Below are 18,985 nucleotides of genomic sequence, written 5' to 3' on the forward strand. Positions count from 1 at the left end.
TGTCTCGGAAAGTGCACAGCCTATCTGACAGCTCTGTGCCGCATAGCTCACTCTATCAGCCCTTGTCTTGTGTTGCTTTTGCTGTGTAAGCGGTGAGCAACCAGTTACGAGTCGATCTGGTATTCCAGTCTCGCCAGTTGTGAGGAAGGAAAGCTATGGCAAAGCCAACGCTCGCCTCGCCCCGCCTCGCCTCGAATCCGGAAGAAATGGAAGAAATGACTCGACTCGTGTGCACACTGAGATTGTGCCGAGTCACAATCGTGAATCAAAAATCACGGATCGTGAATCACTCGTGACTGTCAGCCACTCTGCCTCTCTTCATTTCCAATCGTGAATCGTGAATTGTGCAACAAGCAACAAGCAACAAGCACAAAGCACAAAGCACAAAGCACAAAGCTCAAAGCGACGGAACAAAAGTTAAACCAACAAACAAAAAGAGAAGAAAAAACAAGAGGAACAAAAAAGGCGAAAATAGAACGCGATTCACGATTGAATCACGAATCGTGTCATCTTCTTACCGCGCGAGAGAGTGACGAGCAGCGCTCCACCAGCTTAGACTCACTCACGACTACAGCCTGGCTTGCACAGCACCTTCACGAATGATGGGTGACTCGTGCGTCTCAAGGATATCTAGCCCACATGCTACTGTGTGTGTGTTGGAGACGAGTCCTAATGCACAAATGGGAATGGCGTGAGAATGCACGACTCGTGACTAGTACATGGCAGAGCTTGGGAGCGGTTAGCACTGTAGCTTTCAGATGAGAAACAAGCAGCGTGGGCGCAGCATGATCGTGTCAAGATTCACTTGGTTGACCTTCCGATCTTCTTGCCTTCGAACCCAGGTCTTGCCTTTGCGAAAGACGGTTTTTTACCGGCAGGCGTCTTGGACTTGGACAAGGTCGACGAAGCGCCCTTCTTGTGCTTACCCCCCTTGGCAGCTTTACGCGCGGCGATGTTGTCCTGACGCTTCTTCTGGCGATCCGCTTGCTTCTGCGTCTCGGCCTGCTGTCGCTCATTCCACGTCTTGCTCGATTTCTCCTTTTGCTTATCCTTGCGCTTGGCCGCCTTCTTGAGCAGCTTTTCGTCGTCGCGCACCTTGACACCGCTCGCAGAGGCCAGCACCTTGTCCCACTGCTTTTTCTCGTCCAGCTCTGTGACCTTGGCCGAGAGCGCTTCCGGCGCATCGCCCAGCTTGGCAGCTAGCTTGGATCGGCGCGCTTCCTCGTGTTTCTTACGGCTTTCCAGCACCTGTAGCGCCGCTTTCGGGTCCGAGGGTAGCGCAAGCTTGCTCTTCTTACTGCCCGCCAACGTCTCGCGCAGCGATGCGCCAGCAGCTCCGACCGGTTGGAAGTTGAGTGACGAAAAGTTGAGCGAATGGCCGTTGACGTCAATGTTGGAAGCACCGGAGCCCGAAACCGCGTTGCGCTTGTTGTCAGCGTAGCCGGGCTCAGCTACCAGCAGCGCCGGTGCTTTGGTGCCGACGTTGAAACTGTTGCTCGACTTTTGACCGTTGGCTGCATTGTCGACACCAGCTCGCTTGGCCTTGATCGCCGCTTTGGCTGCAGCTTTTGCATCCTTCTTCTCTTGCTTCTTGCGCTCGCGTGCATCGAATCTCTGTCTGCGCCGCTCTTCCAGAAGCTCATCCTTGGAGCTGATAACACTCGTGCCATCTTCTGAGGCTTGGTCGCTGGCGTCGGTGGGCAGACCTCGTTTGCGTTGCAGGCCAGCAATCTTGGCATGCAACTTGGCGCGCAACGCCTCGATGGATGCCTTGCGCTCGCCCTCGGTCTGAACAGGCTTTGAGGAAGCAGTAGCAACAGTAGCCGTATTCGCAGCAGCAGGCTTGCTAGGAAAGTCGTCAAGATCAGAATCTTGCATATCATCGTCGGTATCACCTGCAGCACCGTTCGGACAAGCTCTTTGCGAAGCAGGGTCGTCGTCATCGTCCTCCTCTTCAGAGACGATTCCTTGAACGTCAAAGTCAAGATCCGAGTCAGCTTGTGCGGCTTGACGAGCAGCTTTGGCAGCAGCACGTTCAGCTTGGATATCGGTGACCGTAGCAAACTTGTCTGGATCGAGCCTTTGCTTCTTTGCCTCACGCAGCTTGTCTTTGCGCTGTTTCGCTTCGATCTCTGATTTGGCTTTTTTTCGCTTGTTCTTCATGTACTTGGACGAGACGCTGTCTTCAGCCGGGTCGTCGGTATCGTCGCGCGTGAGATAGAACTGCGGTGGGATGAGATCGAGCAGCGACGTGAACGCAGTGTTGTGCTTGGTCAAAGAGTCAATGTATTTGCCTGTGAGGTGCGAGGAGGATGCGGCTGTCGAGCTAGATGCTAAAGATGCAGCGCTGGCGTCGATGCCATTGGATGGGGTAGTGCATGTGGATGCGCGTGACTTGACCTTTGTTGATGTGCTTTTCAAGGATGGACTGGTCGCATTGGTGATGCTTGACGTAGATGCACTGGCCGCGGCCACTTTTGATGCTGCCATATTGCGAGTCTTGCAGCTGACCACTTGTGAATCAACAAGGTGAGTGGCGGGGTAAACGACAACGTCGAATGCTTGTCAAGCGTCTTGAAGTGGTGCAAGCGCCAATCAGCTAGGACACTGGGAGAGGGATTTGTGGACAGGCGCTCCTTCGACGATATAATCGCTTTTCAGACTTGCTTGGGCGTGAGCACTACCTAGGTTGTCTTGCGTTGGAGACGATGAGCAAGCTGCTGTCGAGGTGATGGTGCTCGATACAAAAGTGAGCTTAGCCGTGTGCTTGTGTCTGTGTCGCTCGTACTCTTCAAGACTCACTCGCTCACTCACGACTTGAGCTCGAGAGTTTCCAAAATTTCCTATTTTGCATCTCGAAAATGGAAAAGAAAAACTCGTGTCTGTGACTGTGTCTGTGACTGTGACTGCTGCAGCCCAAGAAAGCACTCAAACCAGTTCCGCCCGTCTGCTGAAATATCGAAATCGGGACCGATTCTCTACTAAGGATTGGTGATTTGGACCCTGAAAACACACACTTTTTTTCCCTTCATTTCTTCATTTTTTCATTTTTTCATTTTTTCCCCCTTCTCTTCTTCTTGTCGCAACAGAAAAGGGTTGAGAATTTCTCCACACATCGCAGAGCGTCAAGAAGAACAAAAATTGCAATCAATCATCCATCACGAATTGTGAATTGAATTGCACACGCCGAGTCGAGCGAAATTGATTGGATACTCGGCTTCAAAGAAGCGCTCGCTGTTCATCACCCTGTACTACATTGACAAGATGGCCACTCAGATCCCACAAAGGTCTGCCAAGCGGCAACGGTTGGCGGATGAAAAGGCTGCTCGCGAGGCGGCGTCGCTGCAGGCTCAAGGCCAACTCGGTCCTTGCACCGAAACGCTCGTGATCCAGTTCCAATCTGGTCAAGATGGCTCCTTGCTCGGTCCCACGATCACTCTACCAGGTGCTACAGGCCAGAAGGAACTCGAAGCCATCATCAATCAGCTTCGACGTCAGCTCAAGCAAACGCAAGCTCCCAAAAAGCGATCGGTAGACGATCCTGATACAGGCTCCGATGATGATGACGACGACGATGACCAAGACTTGCCGTATGCCTTCCACGTCGATGTGCAACAGCTGGTCGCAAGCGCCGGTGGCAAGAGCGAAGAAACCGAGCAACTTGTCAAGAGCAATGCGCGCTTGCCTATCAATCATTCTCTCACCCAAGATGTACTCAACGCGCAGGCGGCAAAGAAGCTCGGTCTGAGCCAAGAAGATACTCTTACGGTCGTGTTTGAGCCACAAGCAGTTTTCAAGGTACGACCTGTCAGTCGATGCTCGAGCACGATGAGCGGTCATGCTTCTCCTATTCTTTGCAGCACCTTCTCACCAACCGGCTCATTGCTGGCGACAGGTGCTGGCGATAAGACGGCGCGTCTGTGGGATCTCGATACGGAAACGCCGATGCACACGCTCGTTGGCCACTCGAACTGGGTTCTTTGTGCCGAGTGGGAAGGGAGGGAACGTAAGCTCGCCACCGGTGGAATGGACGGAGAGGTGTGGATCTGGGAGGCGCTTGACGCGCGCTTTACGGGGCGTAAAGCATGGCTCTCACGGTCGGGCGAGCAAGTGGATCAAGAGTGGCAGACCGAGCAGGAGCAGCTGCACGACACTGCCGAGACGGCCGAATCCAACGACAAGCCTGCCAAGATGGGTGTCAAGCAACGTAGAGCAGCGCGGAACGCTGCACCTTCAGGCAAACCTCTTCGCGGCCATACAAAGTGGATTACTTCACTCTCCTGGGAACCGATCCACATGAACCCGACGCAGCCGCGTCTCGCCTCTTCGTCCAAGGACGGTACGGTTCGCGTGTGGAATGCCACTCTGCGCCGATGCGAGTACGTGCTCGGTGGACACACGGCGTCGGTCAACTGTGTTCGTTGGGGAGGCGAGGGCGCCATCTACACGGCTTCGTCGGATCGAACCGTCAAAGTGTGGTCTGCCGACGGTGGAAGACTCCTGCGCACGCTCAACGAGCATGCACACTGGGTCAACACGATTGCTCTATCCACCGATTTTGTCGTGCGTACCGGTCCGTTTGACCACACTGGGCGCGCGTCTTGTTCGTCGTCGGCGTCGTACGTGCAACCTAGCGACGAGGACGCGCAAGCATGCGCGCTGAAACGATACAACCAAGCTACGTCCAACGGTACGCGTCCTGAAACCATCATCACTGGCTCGGACGACCACACGTTGTTTTTGTGGCCACCTCAAATGAATGGGTCTGCATCGACACCCAAGAAGCCCGTTGCGCGCTTGACGGGCCACCAAAAGACGGTCAACCACGTCGCTTTCTCACCTGACGCAAACAAGATCGCCTCGGCATCCTTTGACAATAGCGTCAAACTGTGGGATGCGCAAACCGGCAAGTTCATCGCTACGCTCCGAGGCCACGTCGCTTCTGTTTACCGTCTCGCCTGGTCCAGCGATTCGCGATTGCTCGTGTCCGCAAGCAAGGACTCCACCTTGAAACTCTGGGATCCCATCAAGACGTTCAAGATCAGAAAGGATCTCCCCGGTCACACCGACGAAGTGTACTGCGTCGATTTCGTCGCTGACAAGGTCGCCAGCGGAGGACGCGATAAGAACGTCAAGATCTGGCGTCATTAGGCGACACGAAGCGCCTTCCATGTCATACACAGTCGCTAGATCTCTCTCCTAACATGTCACTCGACCATTCGACCGTCGCTGACATATACATGCTCCTTTGAGTCAAGTGAATTGAATGTGGTCAACAAGGTACTAGCATAGACCCAGATGCTGAAACAGTGCTGGAATGAATCCGGCTGAGAAAAGCCCGATGTTGGTGTAGACGATCACCTTGGTGAGTACATCGGCGTCATAGTGCTTGACCTCCTTTTCCACTTCTTTGGGTGAGCAAGCTTTCATGTCTGCGGCCAGAGTGCGAGCCAACTGTTCATCGGGTGCGATAAACGTGGGATGTGCTTTGGATTGCGTCAGCGGGATCGGCAGGTCTGCCGAAGCGTCGGCAGCGTGATCTGCTTCGGCTTCATCCACCGTGCCCCCAATGGTAAACTCTATCCTTGGTTTGCATGATTTTGTCTTGCTCGCCAAGCTACGACGCATCTCGATGGGGTTCGGACTCGGCGTCCTAGACGGCACGGGAGAAGCCAGGGGCGAGCGTGCCAATGGGCTAGGGCTGAAAGCAGAACCATTGCTGATACCGCTTCGAACATCTACACCTGGCCTGCGACTTGCACCGGTAGGCGACAGTACGGGACTCTGGATCATCTGCTGATGGCCGCTTTCGTCGGTCACGATGATCTGCGAAGGTAGATCGAGCACCGAGGGAACTGCGCTGAGATCTGCCAGCGGAATCTTGTTGTAATCGCTTGCCGGAGTATAGTGTCGCCTCGGCAGGCTGAAGCCGATCAGAGAATCGACGAGGCGGAAGGTGGGAGGAAGAATCACTTTGCATGCGGTCTTGACAATCACTCGAAGCAAAAGTACGTTGACCAAACCGATGGTCATGACGAGCGCACGCTTGATCCAAATTTCGGCGGCTCCCGCTACGGGAATCTGTATCAAGGGCGTGGCACTGGCGACGGGAGAGCTGAGGTGCGTGGAAGCAAGACTAGGGTCGAAAAGGCGGGAAAAAGGATGGATGAATGGGTCGGTGTGAAGCACGACCCCGAACCGAATGCACCACCTTGCCAAAGCTACACCCATAGCCACTGAAACAAACGCAATCGCATCTTCAAAGCATGGACAGTCGTCTACTGGCTGCGGATGCACGGAAACCATGAGCAAGCCGGCAGGGATGATGGCCGCAGGAACGGTCCAACTGTCGATCTTGACAAACTGTTCAATGTGGTCAAAAAACTTCCACTGGACGGCTGTGATGGCAGCGCCCAGAGCGGAACCTGCGATGCAGTCGATGACGGAATGCATGCCGGCGTAGATGCGGCCGTAGACGACAGAGGTGGCGTAGAAGAGCAAGCCTGCCTCCCAAAAAGCCGAGTCGAACAAGGTCGAGTGGGTGGGGTCGGCAGCTTGGCGCATTCGCCGAACCCAGAGGTAGACGTAGAGGGCGATGCTGACGCTGTTGGTCGAGTGGGTGGAAGGAAAGCCGTACTCGAGGTGATGTGTGCCCACTGTGAGACGCGTGACGGGCGGAGAGTAAGGGCGTGGAACGCAAAAGAGATCCTTGATAGCCGAAGAGAGGTAGACGCCAAAGGCAAGAACATTGATGAGACCTCTTCCAAACCGGGGACTACCCAACCAGAAAACCATGGGCAGAAAGACGAGGAAGAAGGAATGCGTTCCGAGGAGCGAAGTGTTGACAAAATACCTGTCCAGCCAAGGTCTACGCATGAGACGTTGATGTTGTTGGTGCAAGGGCGCTTCTTTTCGAAGCACAGCGACAATGTATCGTCGTACAAAGGCGATGGGCGCTGGAAGGTAAGCATCGTAGACAGCATCGTCTTGGAGACCAATCGAGGTGGTGAGCTCGTGTTCGGCGACGGAATCCTTGTCGGTCGCTTTGACGTACGAGGAGCCGCGAAGAAGACCGATGCGTTCGATCTTTTCGTGTTTCTGTATGTGGCCACGCTTTTGGTTTTTGGCGTCGACCTCCGAGGCGCGCTGTTTGGCATGGCTGGTGTTGAGCGAAAGCTCGGGTCGAGTATTCGAACCAGAGGAGGGTTCGACGCGGCCGAGGGAGCTACCCGAGATTTTGCAGTCTTCTTCGACGCTGGACGAGGACGCTTCACGGAGGGCAGGCGCACGCCGCTGATGGAGGTGGGCGGTGGTAGAGGCTGAGCAAGACATGGTGTTGGACAGCTATCGATGAACAGGACCGGAAGCAAGGGAAATCAGAGCATGCCTGGCGAGACAGTCACCTGTGTGGCCAAAGATGTGTGTGCAAGAGATATCGACCTACGCACCAACTGGACAGGGGACGACGACGTCGATGGACCGGATCTTTTTGACCAAGTTTTCGGCAAGGAGCAGGTCAACACACGACAACGTGAAACACATGTGCCTAACCGCAGTCGGCTAACAAACTCAGACTAAGTTGATCACGAATCGTGAATCGTGAATCGTGAATCGTGAATCGTGAATCGTGAATCGTGAATCGTGAATCGTGAATCGTGAATCGTGAATCGTGAATCGTGAATCGTGAATCGTGAATCGTGAATCGTGAATCGTGAATCGTGAATCGTGAATCGTGAATCGTGAATCGTGAATCGTGAATCGTGAATCGTGAATCGTGAATCGTGAATCGTGAATCGTGAATCGTGAATCGTGAATGTCGACGTTAAGTTACTCGCAGATGCGAGACTCGCCGCTGTAAATCAACTCGTCACTGACATACGATGGTAGTCAGTTTCACGCTGGTTATTCACGATTGATAAGACGAGCTGTTGCTTCCGTGCTCTGTGCGTTGTTAAACTGTGCGAGACGATGTGCCAGCACAAAGCACGAAGGCACGAGGAAGAGATTGTACCAAAGCGAACCTAACATCCAAGTCGGATTCGTGATTCGTGATTCGTGATTGTGATTCACGATTCAGGATTCATATCGTCGTGGGTGTACTCTGTGACTGTATGTTGGGGCTCGGCAAGCAAACCGAGCTGTGCAGTGGTACACGCCATAACATGTAACATGCTAAATCACGGATAATCGTGAATACCGCGAGCGTGAACCGTGAACCATACCAGTCTATGAATAGTATTCACGATTCGTGAAACCCACATGACTTGTAACGACTGCACTCGTGACTGGACTCAGAACTGTAGTCACGACTGTGCTGTAATTACCCGTCCGTGTCTTGCTTGGTCGTTTGTCGATGCGTGATGGTCTGTGCTACTCGGCCCAGGCGCGTTGGGCGGTGGGGCGAAAGGATGCATGCAATCAATACGTGATACATGCTTGGGACTCGGTGCAAACTGCATGGATTCATTCACAGATTCATATTCGTGATTGATGATTGATTGACGATTGATGTATGCCGGCAAAATTTCTTCCAAGCGTCGACAGCTTTCGTGTTTCTGTTGATTCACAATTTTGGGTTGACTGCTGTGCTGTACCGTCAAGGACAAGGCCGATAGACGACATGCTTGACGAATCCGACCAACGCGAACAGCAGCAAGCACGATTCGTGATTCACGATTCATATGCGATATTCGATGTGATAGGTTGGCGGTTCTGATTGAAATCTCTCCAGTTGCCAGTCCGAGTCAAGAGTGGCTGAGTGTAAAGCGAGTGTTGCTGCTGTTGCTGCTGTTGCTGTTGCTGCTCCTCGTTCTTCTCAAACGAGTCTTGATTTGCGGTCCACGTTCTAGCCTCAGCATCAAACTTGGTGCCACCTTGCAGCCGCCATTCAGTGATTCACGATTCACGATTCTTGGAAAAGCTCGTCTCGATTCCATCTCGGTTTGCACTGCACCCTCCTTGGCTCGCTCGCTAGTCCATTACTACCATCACCCACCGCCGAGATTCGAGATTCGAGATTCGAGATTCGTGATTCTTGCTGTCACGTACAGCTATCCTCAAGCTTGCCGCGACTACGCCCGACTACGTCGCACCTCGGCCGCCTCGTCGCGTCCATACTTGGCCTTGACGCCATCCCTCTCGTGCTGTCCCCGTCCAACTGACTTGCTCTCGATCCTGACTGCACTCACAATCAAATCTCTTCCGCCACCTCATTTGCGCCTGCAGTTCCACCCCACCGCTTCGCGCACCTTACCTTTGTTTTCTCTCTCTCAACTTCATCTCGCTGCAAACCATCTCTCCTACCACAGGCGCTCCTCTGCTAACGCTTTCCAACCGTCTCACTCCAACAGTCCCAGTCCTAGTCCCCTACTACAATCATCCTTGCCGTCAGAGCATCTCACCACCCAATCTCTCTCCGATTCGTCCTCGGTCCTCAGTCCCAAGTCCTGCGATCCTCGGCACAGTCTCTACTCATCCAGATCGCCTCAACATGGCCAAAGCAACCTCTCGTTCCCGGCCCTCGGCGCCATCAACTCACAAGCCTTCCAAGGCGCTCCTCATGTCCAAACCCCCTGGCAGGTCCAGAGAATGGTCCGCAACACGCAGAGCCGCCGAAGATTCGCTTTCGATACAGATCCAATATACCCTCAACGCGCTCATCGCTCTTCTCGTCATGCACACCCTCTCTTCTCCCTCTTCCCTCTCGCTCGCACATCTCTCGTCACATTTGCATCTACCCCATTCGCTTCACTCGATCATTCCATCTTGGCTCCGTCTGCCTTCGCTCGCGCCTTTTGCATCCGACCTTCCCAATGCATCGCAAAGGGGCGCTCACCATCCTTGGTCCGGTCTCGTTGGCGAAGCGGCCAGCCTCGGTCCCTTCCGTAGCGACGCACGTGGATTTGGCCACCCACTCACAGCACTTCACAACTTTACACGTGCCTGCCTTGGCCTCTCGTATCCTGTGCCCGATCCTACCTCGTCACCCATCGCCGCCTTCCAACATCACGTCCATCGTCTCGCTCGAGACCACACGCTCACCGCCACCGCTCCTTGGGCTCTCCTCTCGGGCATTCCCGGTCACCTCTACGAGCGCGGACGCAACGATGCTCTCTTTGTCGCCACACTCGTCCTCCTCTTCACTCTGGCTCGCGCGCTTCTCATGAAGTTTGTCCTCCTCCCACTCGGCGAGCTCGCGGTTCCTTATCCCAAGAAGCCACGCAAGTCGGATCGCCAATCCGCCGATGCGCTCAACGACCGAGCCAAAGCGCTCCGCACTCGCGAAAAGGAGGTGCTACGTTTTGCAGAACAAGGTTTCAGCCTCATCTACTACACCTCTTCCTGGAGTCTCGGTCTTGTCATCGCATCTCGCGAATCCTACTGGCCTCTCAAGACGACCGAGTACTGGACCGACTATCCGCAGTTCCGGCTCGAACCCCTGTTCAAGTTCTACTACCTCGCTTCGTGCGCATTCTACATCCAGCAGCTCTTTGTGCTTCACGTCGAAGCGCGCCGTTCCGATCACTGGCAGATGTTTTCGCACCACGTCATCACAATTGCCCTCATCGCCGGCTCGTACCTTTGCAGTTATCACCGCGTCGGAAACGCCATCCTCTGTCTCATGGATCCCAGCGACATTGCGCTCAACATTGCCAAGATGCTCAAGTACGCTGGCTGGCAAACTACCTGCGATATCGCATTTGGCCTCTTTATGCTTTCCTGGCTCGTAACCCGACATATCCTCTACATGCGCGTGCTCTGGAGTTGCGCCTTTGACCCTATCTCGGTCATGTCTTTCCGTCCGACGAACCATCTGACGGGCGACTACTTTAACAGAACCGCGTACCTCTTGCTGATCGGCTTGCTGTGCGCGTTGCAGGTAATTCTGCTCATGTGGTTCTACATGATCTGCCGCGTGGCATATAGAGTGGTGACCAAGGCGGGCGCCGTAGACTCGAGGAGCGATGCAGAGAGCAGTTATGAAGATGACGATCTGCAAAGCGTCGAGGCTGCCCAACTGATGGCCAAGACGTCTGCGATAGAAAAAACTTGCAACCCAACCGCGAGTAAGAGGTCCAAGCGCAAGTAAACCGTCAACCGTCCTGCGTTGTCAGTCGTGGATACGCCCAGCTCGACTGGGCTTGAATTGCAATGCATGCATAGGGTTCAAAGTAGTGCGCTATTCGTGATTGTTTATCGTCTGGCTATCGTACATGCTTGAACGTCCACATGCCGTGTCGTGTGGCGGGTGCTTCGACAGCGATTAGCGCTCGTCGAACTACGTGTGTGAGCGCCGTCACCTGCTCTGACGGCGACCTGCGCAATTCCGACGTGCTAGAACATAGATGCGTTTGCACCTAGCGTGTGCCTAGTGAACTACAAAAGATTCGCGCGCGATATTGACATGACGATTGCACCGACGCAGTCTGGCGTCGACCATTTCAGAACGTGGCATCTGTCGGTCGACGCATTGCAACCGGAACGCGGCAGCGAATGCGTTGCACCCGAAAAGCCAAAACAGGCGGAGCGAGGGGTCGATTGTATGGAACACTGTCCGTCCGAACGAGTGGCTAGCCCTCGCGTGCACAAACCAAGCTGAAAACCCGTCTTGTCACTCGTGACTGTCACCTTTGACATGATCGCAGCCCACAAACAGTCGACTCGAGCCGAACACGAAAAGGTATGCTGTCTACGCTTTTCGGGCTGCCGGCTTGTTCCGACCCACGATCCCACTACCACTCATTAGACCAAATCGAACACACCCACTTGATGCCATGAAGCAAGCTCGAGTGTTCATGGCTCGTCAATGCAGCCAAGGAAGAAACAGGCGAGTGTCGCTTATTGTAGCGAGATCCGTGTTTGTAATTGGCCTTTCCTCCTTCACTCTCTTCGCACGTCAGCTTGTCGAGCTCGATCTCGCATATCGCTTCTAACAGCGGTCCGCGATTGCCGGGAACACGCTCAAGACTGCTTTTGTGCGATCACCTGGCTGCGCGCGTGGCATCGAGATGCTTGAGATCCCGCAAGTCGACCGCCGCTCGAATCGGCGGCTCGAACGCGCCGGCGACGTGGAGCTCACCACATTCGTCACCTTTCAAGCCGAGCTTGTTCTCGTGACGAGCAGCTAGAGATCTTGACCGCCGGTCGCGAGTTGTCCGTAGCTTCCAGCGGCCTCGTGCAACCCCATGCCTGTGTCAGAGCTCAAGGCAGCGTTCAGGAGCTTTCTGCATTATGGTCCAAAGCACAATTTCACATCCTCGCCATGCTTGTCTTGCTCTGACTTACGCTATCGCTGAGTTCGCTACCCGACACCGGTGCTTGCTAACGTTGTGTGCTCACTTGATGCCTCACGAACCGCTTTCATTTGCATGTTCACACGCTTTGTGCACCAAATCACGACGAGCCGGTGACCGACACGGCGGTGGTTCTGCAACTGCTCATCGCTTGATGCGCCGCCAGTTTCTTGTAGGGTAATACTCAACAATGCAGGTCAAGCTCGCCTCACCCTCGCTTGCTTATCTGGCCGCATTGCAACAATGCAAGCTTTCGAACATTGCGCCAATTCTATCGCTAGGTCAAGCGAGCATCGGCTTTGTGGTGTTAGTTCTGTCCACCTCTGTCAGCAAACGCACACAAGGCGTTGGTCGTGTCGGCGAGAAGCATCGTATATAGACTGTCTTTTGACCTCGCTCACTGCTTCGCTTGTGATGTCGCTCCTAGCTTTCTTCTGTCCATCCGTTCCCCTTTGACTTCGCTTGCAAACGTCCATCTGCTTCCCCGATCTCATTCGGTTCGTAGCCACGATGGCATCCGGATCAAAAGGAAAAGTCCGTGATAAGATCTGTGAATCCGCGCAAGACAACTACGCTTTTGACCACTCCCCCTCCACTATCTCGTACGAGGCTCGTGTTAATGATGGTGCTGTTCGATTCGACCAACGAGGTTTTCCGGCGGATTCGGAGCAGTACGCGATCTGGCGCCGAGGCATCCGCAAGCTTGACTGGCGTGCTTTGCCACCGCTTACGCTGCTGTGGTGGGCCGACTTTGTCGACAGGGTGAGTTAGCGGTGGGCGTATCACACGGTTTTAGGATGCGCGTACCCCGCAACTAACCTACATTGTGCTCCTTCTGGCCGTGACCTAGTCCAACATCGGCAATGCCAAAGTCGCGGGCCTGACAACAGACCTTTCCCTGGACGGCAACAAGATCAACATTGCGCTTGCTGTGTTTTACTTGACCTATATTGCGAGCGAAATTCCGAGCAACATGATGCTGCGAAAGCTGGGAGCCAAGTTCTGGCTTCCATTTATCGTCTTCTGCTGGGGCATCATCACGGTCTTCTTCGGGATGGCCAAGAACTTTGCTGGTATCATTATCATTCGTCTTCTCTTGGGGCTTTTTGAAGGCGGTCTTCTGCCAGGAATGCCGGTAAATAGTCAAGCTGATCATGCGAAAACGTTTCGATACGCCAGAACTCACGAATCCTGCTGACTGACTTCTGCTACGTTTTCTGGGACGTCTTTGTTCAGCTCTATCGTGAATCGTGAATCGTGAATCGTGAGTCGTGAGTCGTGAGTCGATGAATGGGAATCACGACTTATTCGTAACTGTGGGCCGCCATAATTGACAGCGGCTATTGTGCACTCGTCACTATGCATCGATGTTCGTGTTCGTGATCGTGATTCACGATTGATCATGGATGCTTCCCGATCGAAATTCACAGTTGTGTATCAGACAAAGTGACAGAGAGTGCGACGGGACGTGGGATTCACGACTCACGATTCACGATTCACATTCACGATTCGTATTGATGAGAATTTATTGATAAGGGTGGTTCGCGATGGCAGAGAAGACCCTTGCACGGCGTTGTGCTTGCTTAATGTGATAACCGTCGAGTCGTGAATCGTGAATCGTGAATCGTGATCCAAATCACGAATCGAACGCGGCTGTCTAGCCCTGTCGTATATAATTTCCTTGCCCGCGATTATTCAATCAAGCCACGAGAAGCACGATTTCCGAAATCAGAACCATTCGTGATTCGTGATTCACGACTCGTGACCAGTGCTCGCTTGCACGCCGTCGACAAGCAACTTGCTTGCTAATCGTGAATCTTGTTGGACCTTGGCTTCGCACAGCCACCCTTGGCATCGGCATCACCATCACACCAGTGCCAACACCATCGACACCGCCATACGCTCACTATTGGTGCTGGAGCATCTGATCTGCCACGTAGACTTGCGACCCTAGGTGCTCATTCAAACACCCCAGCGGTTCGGCTGCCATCCAACATCTCACTTTTCGAGGCTGCTCAGTTCCTGAATGCCAACACTTGGTCCTCCGCAGCATTTCGCCCCGATATTCCCTTCTGGAAACAACATGCAATCAACAGGATTGGCACACCCCTCTAGATCGCTGCACTAAGCTGCTCATACATCTGAATCCGGCAATACATGACGTCTAACCAGACCTCTGGCACTCTAATCGTCCGTCGGCATGCCGTCGTCTCCGCATCCATACCGTGCTGCAGCACATCAGCTCCAACACCCTGAACATGCATCTTACTCGCCATCGCCGCGCGCAGCTCCACTCTATGCCCCCGCAGCACGCTCCTCCCACGTCTATCGTAGCGCATCCAATGCGTCCAGCCCCGAAGCGTTTAGCGATCATGATCTGGCCAGGAAAGCCCCCAGCCCCTCCTCCGCCAAAGCATCCACATCTCGTCTATCCTCAGTTGCATACGATGCCGATCTACCGCGTCGTCCATCGCCCACGAAACGTCGCAAACCGTCGGATGATTTCCCCGCTGTCGCTCTCGCTCTCGCTTCTTCTGCCAACTCGCCCTCCAGCGCCACCAAGAATACTTCCACCGACGCTTCAGACCCAAATGCGCCTGACTCGAAACCCTCAACTAGGGTTGCAAAGGCGTGCCATCCTTGCAGCACCAAGAAACGAAGATGCGATGGCCGACAACCGGAATGCTCCGTCTGTCAGGTCTTGGGCACTCCTTGCACCTACAATCACACAGGCCTCAAACGAGGTCCCCCCAAAGGCTTCCGCTCGGGACCCAAAGAGTCGGCGAGAGCCAAGCTTGTGCGTACGCTCGAAACAACCATCCGCGATCTCGTCAATCACCTTGGCAAACGAGATGCAGGTGCCGAAATCGTTCGTGTCTCAGGAGAGCGCGAGCTACCCATTGCTGAATTTCTGTCCACCGACGCAGAGTATGGAGAGGCAGCATCAGCTCACACACAGCCAAGATCGAGCACCGACATAGACAGGCGCGCGAGCTCGAGGATCAAGATCGAACATCTCACTTCAGATGCCACCACCAGTCGGTTCAACCCTTCTCGGGACTCGGATGGTGGTGAGGACGATCCTGCCGCTGAGGCCGAAGAGGATGTGATTGGTGAAACGCGACAAGGCGAACTCGTCTACCGCGGATCGAGTTCTGGAATCGGCATTTTGCAACGCCAGCATCGCGCCGAATCGCCCTCTGCGATGGGTCTATCCGCTAACCGCTCAGTAGCATCGAGCTCATCTGCACCGTTTCGGCCTCGATCTGGCGACAACCAGCTTTCGGCCGACGGTGCAGCACATGGAAAAGCGCCTGTCTTCTTGCCCAAATCGTCTCCGAGATCACCGAGACCTGTCGGAGACGTCGAGACGTTCAGCTCTCACGATCGCTCTCCTCGTGTCAGCAAAACTACCTGTAGAAAGGACGCCACCAGTTTGTATCCCGCAACTAGTCGCGATGGCTACGCCTCGACCAGTCATGTATCCAACGAGGATCCGATGGTTTCGGAAGAAGAGAATGATCGTCTGTTTCGGTACTACTGGCAAGGCTTTCACCCATTCTATCCGATCCTGTACAAGCCGTGGTTCAGCGGCTTTGCACGCGATGAGCTTCGGGAGATGCTTGAGCCAAGCCTTCTGTTTGCCATCTATGCGATCGCAGCATGCGTTGTCCCCGGAAATGCGCTTCAGAGCTCGGCGGACACATTGGGCGAATCGGCGCACAAGCTCAACCTGGAACGTGCACAACTCTTCTGCCAAGCAGCCGAAAGTCGTGTTCTTGCCAAACGACTGCGACCGGACATTGCATCCATCCAGACGTGCTGGCTGCTAAGCCTCTACTCGCATGGCACCGGTGATCTATCACGCGCATGGAATTTTCAAAACCTCGCCAGTTCCATGGCGGTCGACATGGGGTTGCACAGATGGCCTATCTACCGTCCCGAGATCGTGCAGGATCGTGTACAGCGCGAGACACGCATCCGCGTCATTTGGCACTGCTACATTGTAGATAAGCTGCTCTGCGCCGAGATGGGCCGTCCTGTAGGTCTGCGTGCTAAGGACATCGACGTGCCGCTCCTATCGGAAACGGAAGAGGATGAGTTTGAGCTGTGGTCCGATCAGACCGAGATGCAGTCCACTGCACACCAAGTGGCAACCGCTGCGCCTTGGCGAAGGCTGCACGCTCCGTCATGCCTGAATTGGGGGGTGCACTTGTTCAAGATTGTCGAACGGATTCTGGACGAGGTTCACTCGCTGCGACGAAAAGCATTGCTTCGAAGGCAGGGAAAAGAGCAGGTGCTGGCCGAGCTCGACCGACAGCTGACCGAGTGGAAGCACAAACTGCCACCGCATCTGCATCTCGACGACAGCACTCACGATGGGCCTTTCCCGAGCTTCTTTGCTCTCAACTTGTGGTACTACACGGCGCGACTGTTGCTTCATCGACCGTTCATCCCGCAGGAAGAAGGGCTAGCCATGTCCAAGGTGCTCGAAAACGACAGTCATCGACAAAGCACGCTCGCCGCCAACACCATCTGCGACTTGTTGGAAGCGTCGTCGCGAGACATTGTCGATCGACTCTCGACGGATCTGGGCTACTGTCTGTTTACCGCGGCAGTCATGTTTGTATTCAACGCGCGATTGCCGGAGCGCAAGATTGCGTCGGACGCCAGGAGGAGGTACGGACTGTGCATGCAGTGGTTGAAAAAGTTGGCTGACACGTGGCCGGCTGCATCGGCGCATCGATTGCTGCTGGATGGGTTTGCTGTTGTAGGAGAAGACGCTTCGAAGCAAGGCGCAGATGCGCAGCGACGACGGCCAAGTATTGCAGCGCTGCAAGCGGCTAGTTCGGGCGCCGGCATGGCTACCTCTTCGAAAGTATCGACTTGGATCGCCGAGACCGAAGGTGCGCTGCAAGAGTCTAGCGTGCACCCGAATCTGGGCATTGCATCGTCTCAAGATCGAAAGCCTCTGGCGACGACACCGTTGGGTCAGCAGGGTCAAGCCGGTCCGCAGAACAACTATAACAACATGCAGCTTTCGGCCAACAATTGGAACCAATTTGCCCCGGGCATCTTTGACGTCGAGTCCTTCTTTTGGAACGAGAATGCGGCCAACGCATCTGCTTTGATCGGGGTCAACTTGCCACAGCTGCCAGCGACAGGTGGCCAGGCGGCGGTACCACCGCAAGCGGGGCTGCAAGCTATCGCGTATGGTGGGTTCAACGGAGGCCTGCTGGATGGAGGCGGTGCAGGGGGATTTCCGATGGCCAACACGATACAGTCTACACCCACATCGGCAACTGGAGGCGTACCGTACTCGATAGGCTACGCTGCGCCCCAATCAAGTATGGTACCAGACATGGACTCTGCGCAGCAACAAAGCGCGCAGATGTCTGGTGTTGCTGTTGGAACCAACGTTGCAGTGGCTGCAGCCGCTCAGCCGGGCACACAAGCAGCGCGCACGCACGAGCAGCAAGCGGTCAACACTTCGCCGTTTAGCTTTCAGCCAACCAACCAAAGCTTCGGTGAATTCTGGAGCATGCTTGAGTTGCCGCCTGCTTTCCTGCAGCAGTAAAGTGAATGCCAACACAAGCAGAGCAAGCAGAGCAAGCAGAGCAAGCGGGGCATTTGCGAACAAAGCGCGTGTGGCGTGTGCAGTCACGAGTCGTGAGTGTGAGTATGGCGTGAAAGAACGTTCCACAGCGGTGCTTGGCACCCAAGGAATCGAGACTTGTACACTTTGGTGGTCTAGAGAGATTTTGGGCTGTTCCATGCTTGTCGTCGATCCTGAGGATCGCCCCCAGGCGCGGCGCGGTCAAGTGCGTTGCATTCAAGAGGCTTGGCATGAAATCACGAATCACGCGATTCACGATTCACGATTCACTCACGACTGCTAATATATTCGTGATTAATAATAAAAGTTTCTTATTTTTGACAGCTCATCAGTCGTTCGTTGTTAGACGTATCTTGACAATTTGTCAGTTCATGCGGCGACTCACGACTCGAACATTCGTGATTCACGATTTTTATTCGTGTAGCTTAGTTTGGCGGTGTTTTGTTTTATAATCACTTTGGTCGGATTCACATTTGGGACTTGCGACTCGGCAATCGTGAAAAATTCGTGATTCGTGAGTCGTTCTTTGTGAGTGGTGATGCGTAATTCGTGATTCAGGATTCACGATTGACTTGGCACCAGCGTGCACCTCGGCGTTCTAGGTAAACTAACGCTGCTCGCCTAGTGGTTCTGCGTTGAGACCGCATGGTCGAGCTGAGAAGCACAAGGTCGCATTCCCTCGCTTCTCCGTCCTATGCCATGCCATGCCATCCCTTTCCTTGCCATCCCGGCACTGCTGCTGCTGTCTTGATGCTTTCGTGTTTGATCGTGTAGTGTCCGATTTGCTCACCACGCTGCAGGAATCTGCGAACGATCACCAGCCTGTGTTTCACAATCGACGCGTGCTCAGAGCTCGCGCTCGGCGATCATCAGTTACTGCTGACATGCATTGTAGAGGCCCAAGTGGTGCCGAGACCGCGTGATGCTTGGATCGGAACATGAATGCTGTCGATCATGTTGCGCACCTTGAATTTGTGTTTGCTTGGCACTATGCGCCTGGGCGGCTGCAACAGTGACAAGAACGTGCAAGACTGCCGCGCCCATCAACATACTCGCAAGCTAGACGTGCAACCAG

General features: G+C 54.3%; 6 protein-coding genes across 6 annotated transcripts; 4 read left to right on the forward strand and 2 right to left on the reverse strand.

The window, feature by feature from the left end:
• Nucleotides 1-801: 801 nt before the first annotated feature.
• UMAG_03608 (ribosome biosynthesis protein RRP14) lies at nt 802-2,490 on the reverse strand (the record flags this gene model as incomplete). The annotated part of the gene is made up of 1 exon (XM_011391729.1): nt 802-2,490. The coding sequence occupies one exon, from the start codon at nt 2,488-2,490 to the stop codon at nt 802-804; it is 1,689 nt and encodes a 562-aa protein (XP_011390031.1).
• A 774-nt stretch (nt 2,491-3,264) lies between these two features.
• On the forward strand, nt 3,265-5,151 carry UMAG_03609 (putative WD-repeat protein involved in ribosome biogenesis; the record flags this gene model as incomplete). The annotated part of the gene is made up of 1 exon (XM_011391730.1): nt 3,265-5,151. The coding sequence occupies one exon, from the start codon at nt 3,265-3,267 to the stop codon at nt 5,149-5,151; it is 1,887 nt and encodes a 628-aa protein (XP_011390032.1).
• A 132-nt stretch (nt 5,152-5,283) lies between these two features.
• UMAG_03610 (uncharacterized protein) lies at nt 5,284-7,332 on the reverse strand (the record flags this gene model as incomplete). The annotated part of the gene is made up of 1 exon (XM_011391731.1): nt 5,284-7,332. The coding sequence occupies one exon, from the start codon at nt 7,330-7,332 to the stop codon at nt 5,284-5,286; it is 2,049 nt and encodes a 682-aa protein (XP_011390033.1).
• A 2,158-nt stretch (nt 7,333-9,490) lies between these two features.
• UMAG_03611 (uncharacterized protein) lies at nt 9,491-11,089 on the forward strand (the record flags this gene model as incomplete). Its single annotated transcript, XM_011391732.1, has 1 exon — nt 9,491-11,089. One exon carries the CDS (start codon nt 9,491-9,493, stop codon nt 11,087-11,089), a length of 1,599 nt encoding a protein of 532 aa, XP_011390034.1.
• A 1,714-nt stretch (nt 11,090-12,803) lies between these two features.
• UMAG_03612 (uncharacterized protein) lies at nt 12,804-13,491 on the forward strand (the record flags this gene model as incomplete). The annotated part of the gene is made up of 2 exons (XM_011391733.1): nt 12,804-13,055; nt 13,144-13,491. 2 exons carry the CDS (start codon nt 12,804-12,806, stop codon nt 13,489-13,491), a joined length of 600 nt encoding a protein of 199 aa, XP_011390035.1.
• A 1,002-nt stretch (nt 13,492-14,493) lies between these two features.
• On the forward strand, nt 14,494-17,871 carry UMAG_03613 (uncharacterized protein; the record flags this gene model as incomplete). The annotated part of the gene is made up of 1 exon (XM_011391734.1): nt 14,494-17,871. The coding sequence occupies one exon, from the start codon at nt 14,494-14,496 to the stop codon at nt 17,869-17,871; it is 3,378 nt and encodes a 1,125-aa protein (XP_011390036.1).
• Nucleotides 17,872-18,985: the final 1,114 nt, after the last annotated feature.

This window comes from Mycosarcoma maydis, chromosome 9 (genome assembly GCF_000328475.2).
Source record: "Mycosarcoma maydis chromosome 9, whole genome shotgun sequence".
Lineage (NCBI taxonomy): Eukaryota > Fungi > Basidiomycota > Ustilaginomycetes > Ustilaginales > Mycosarcoma > Mycosarcoma maydis.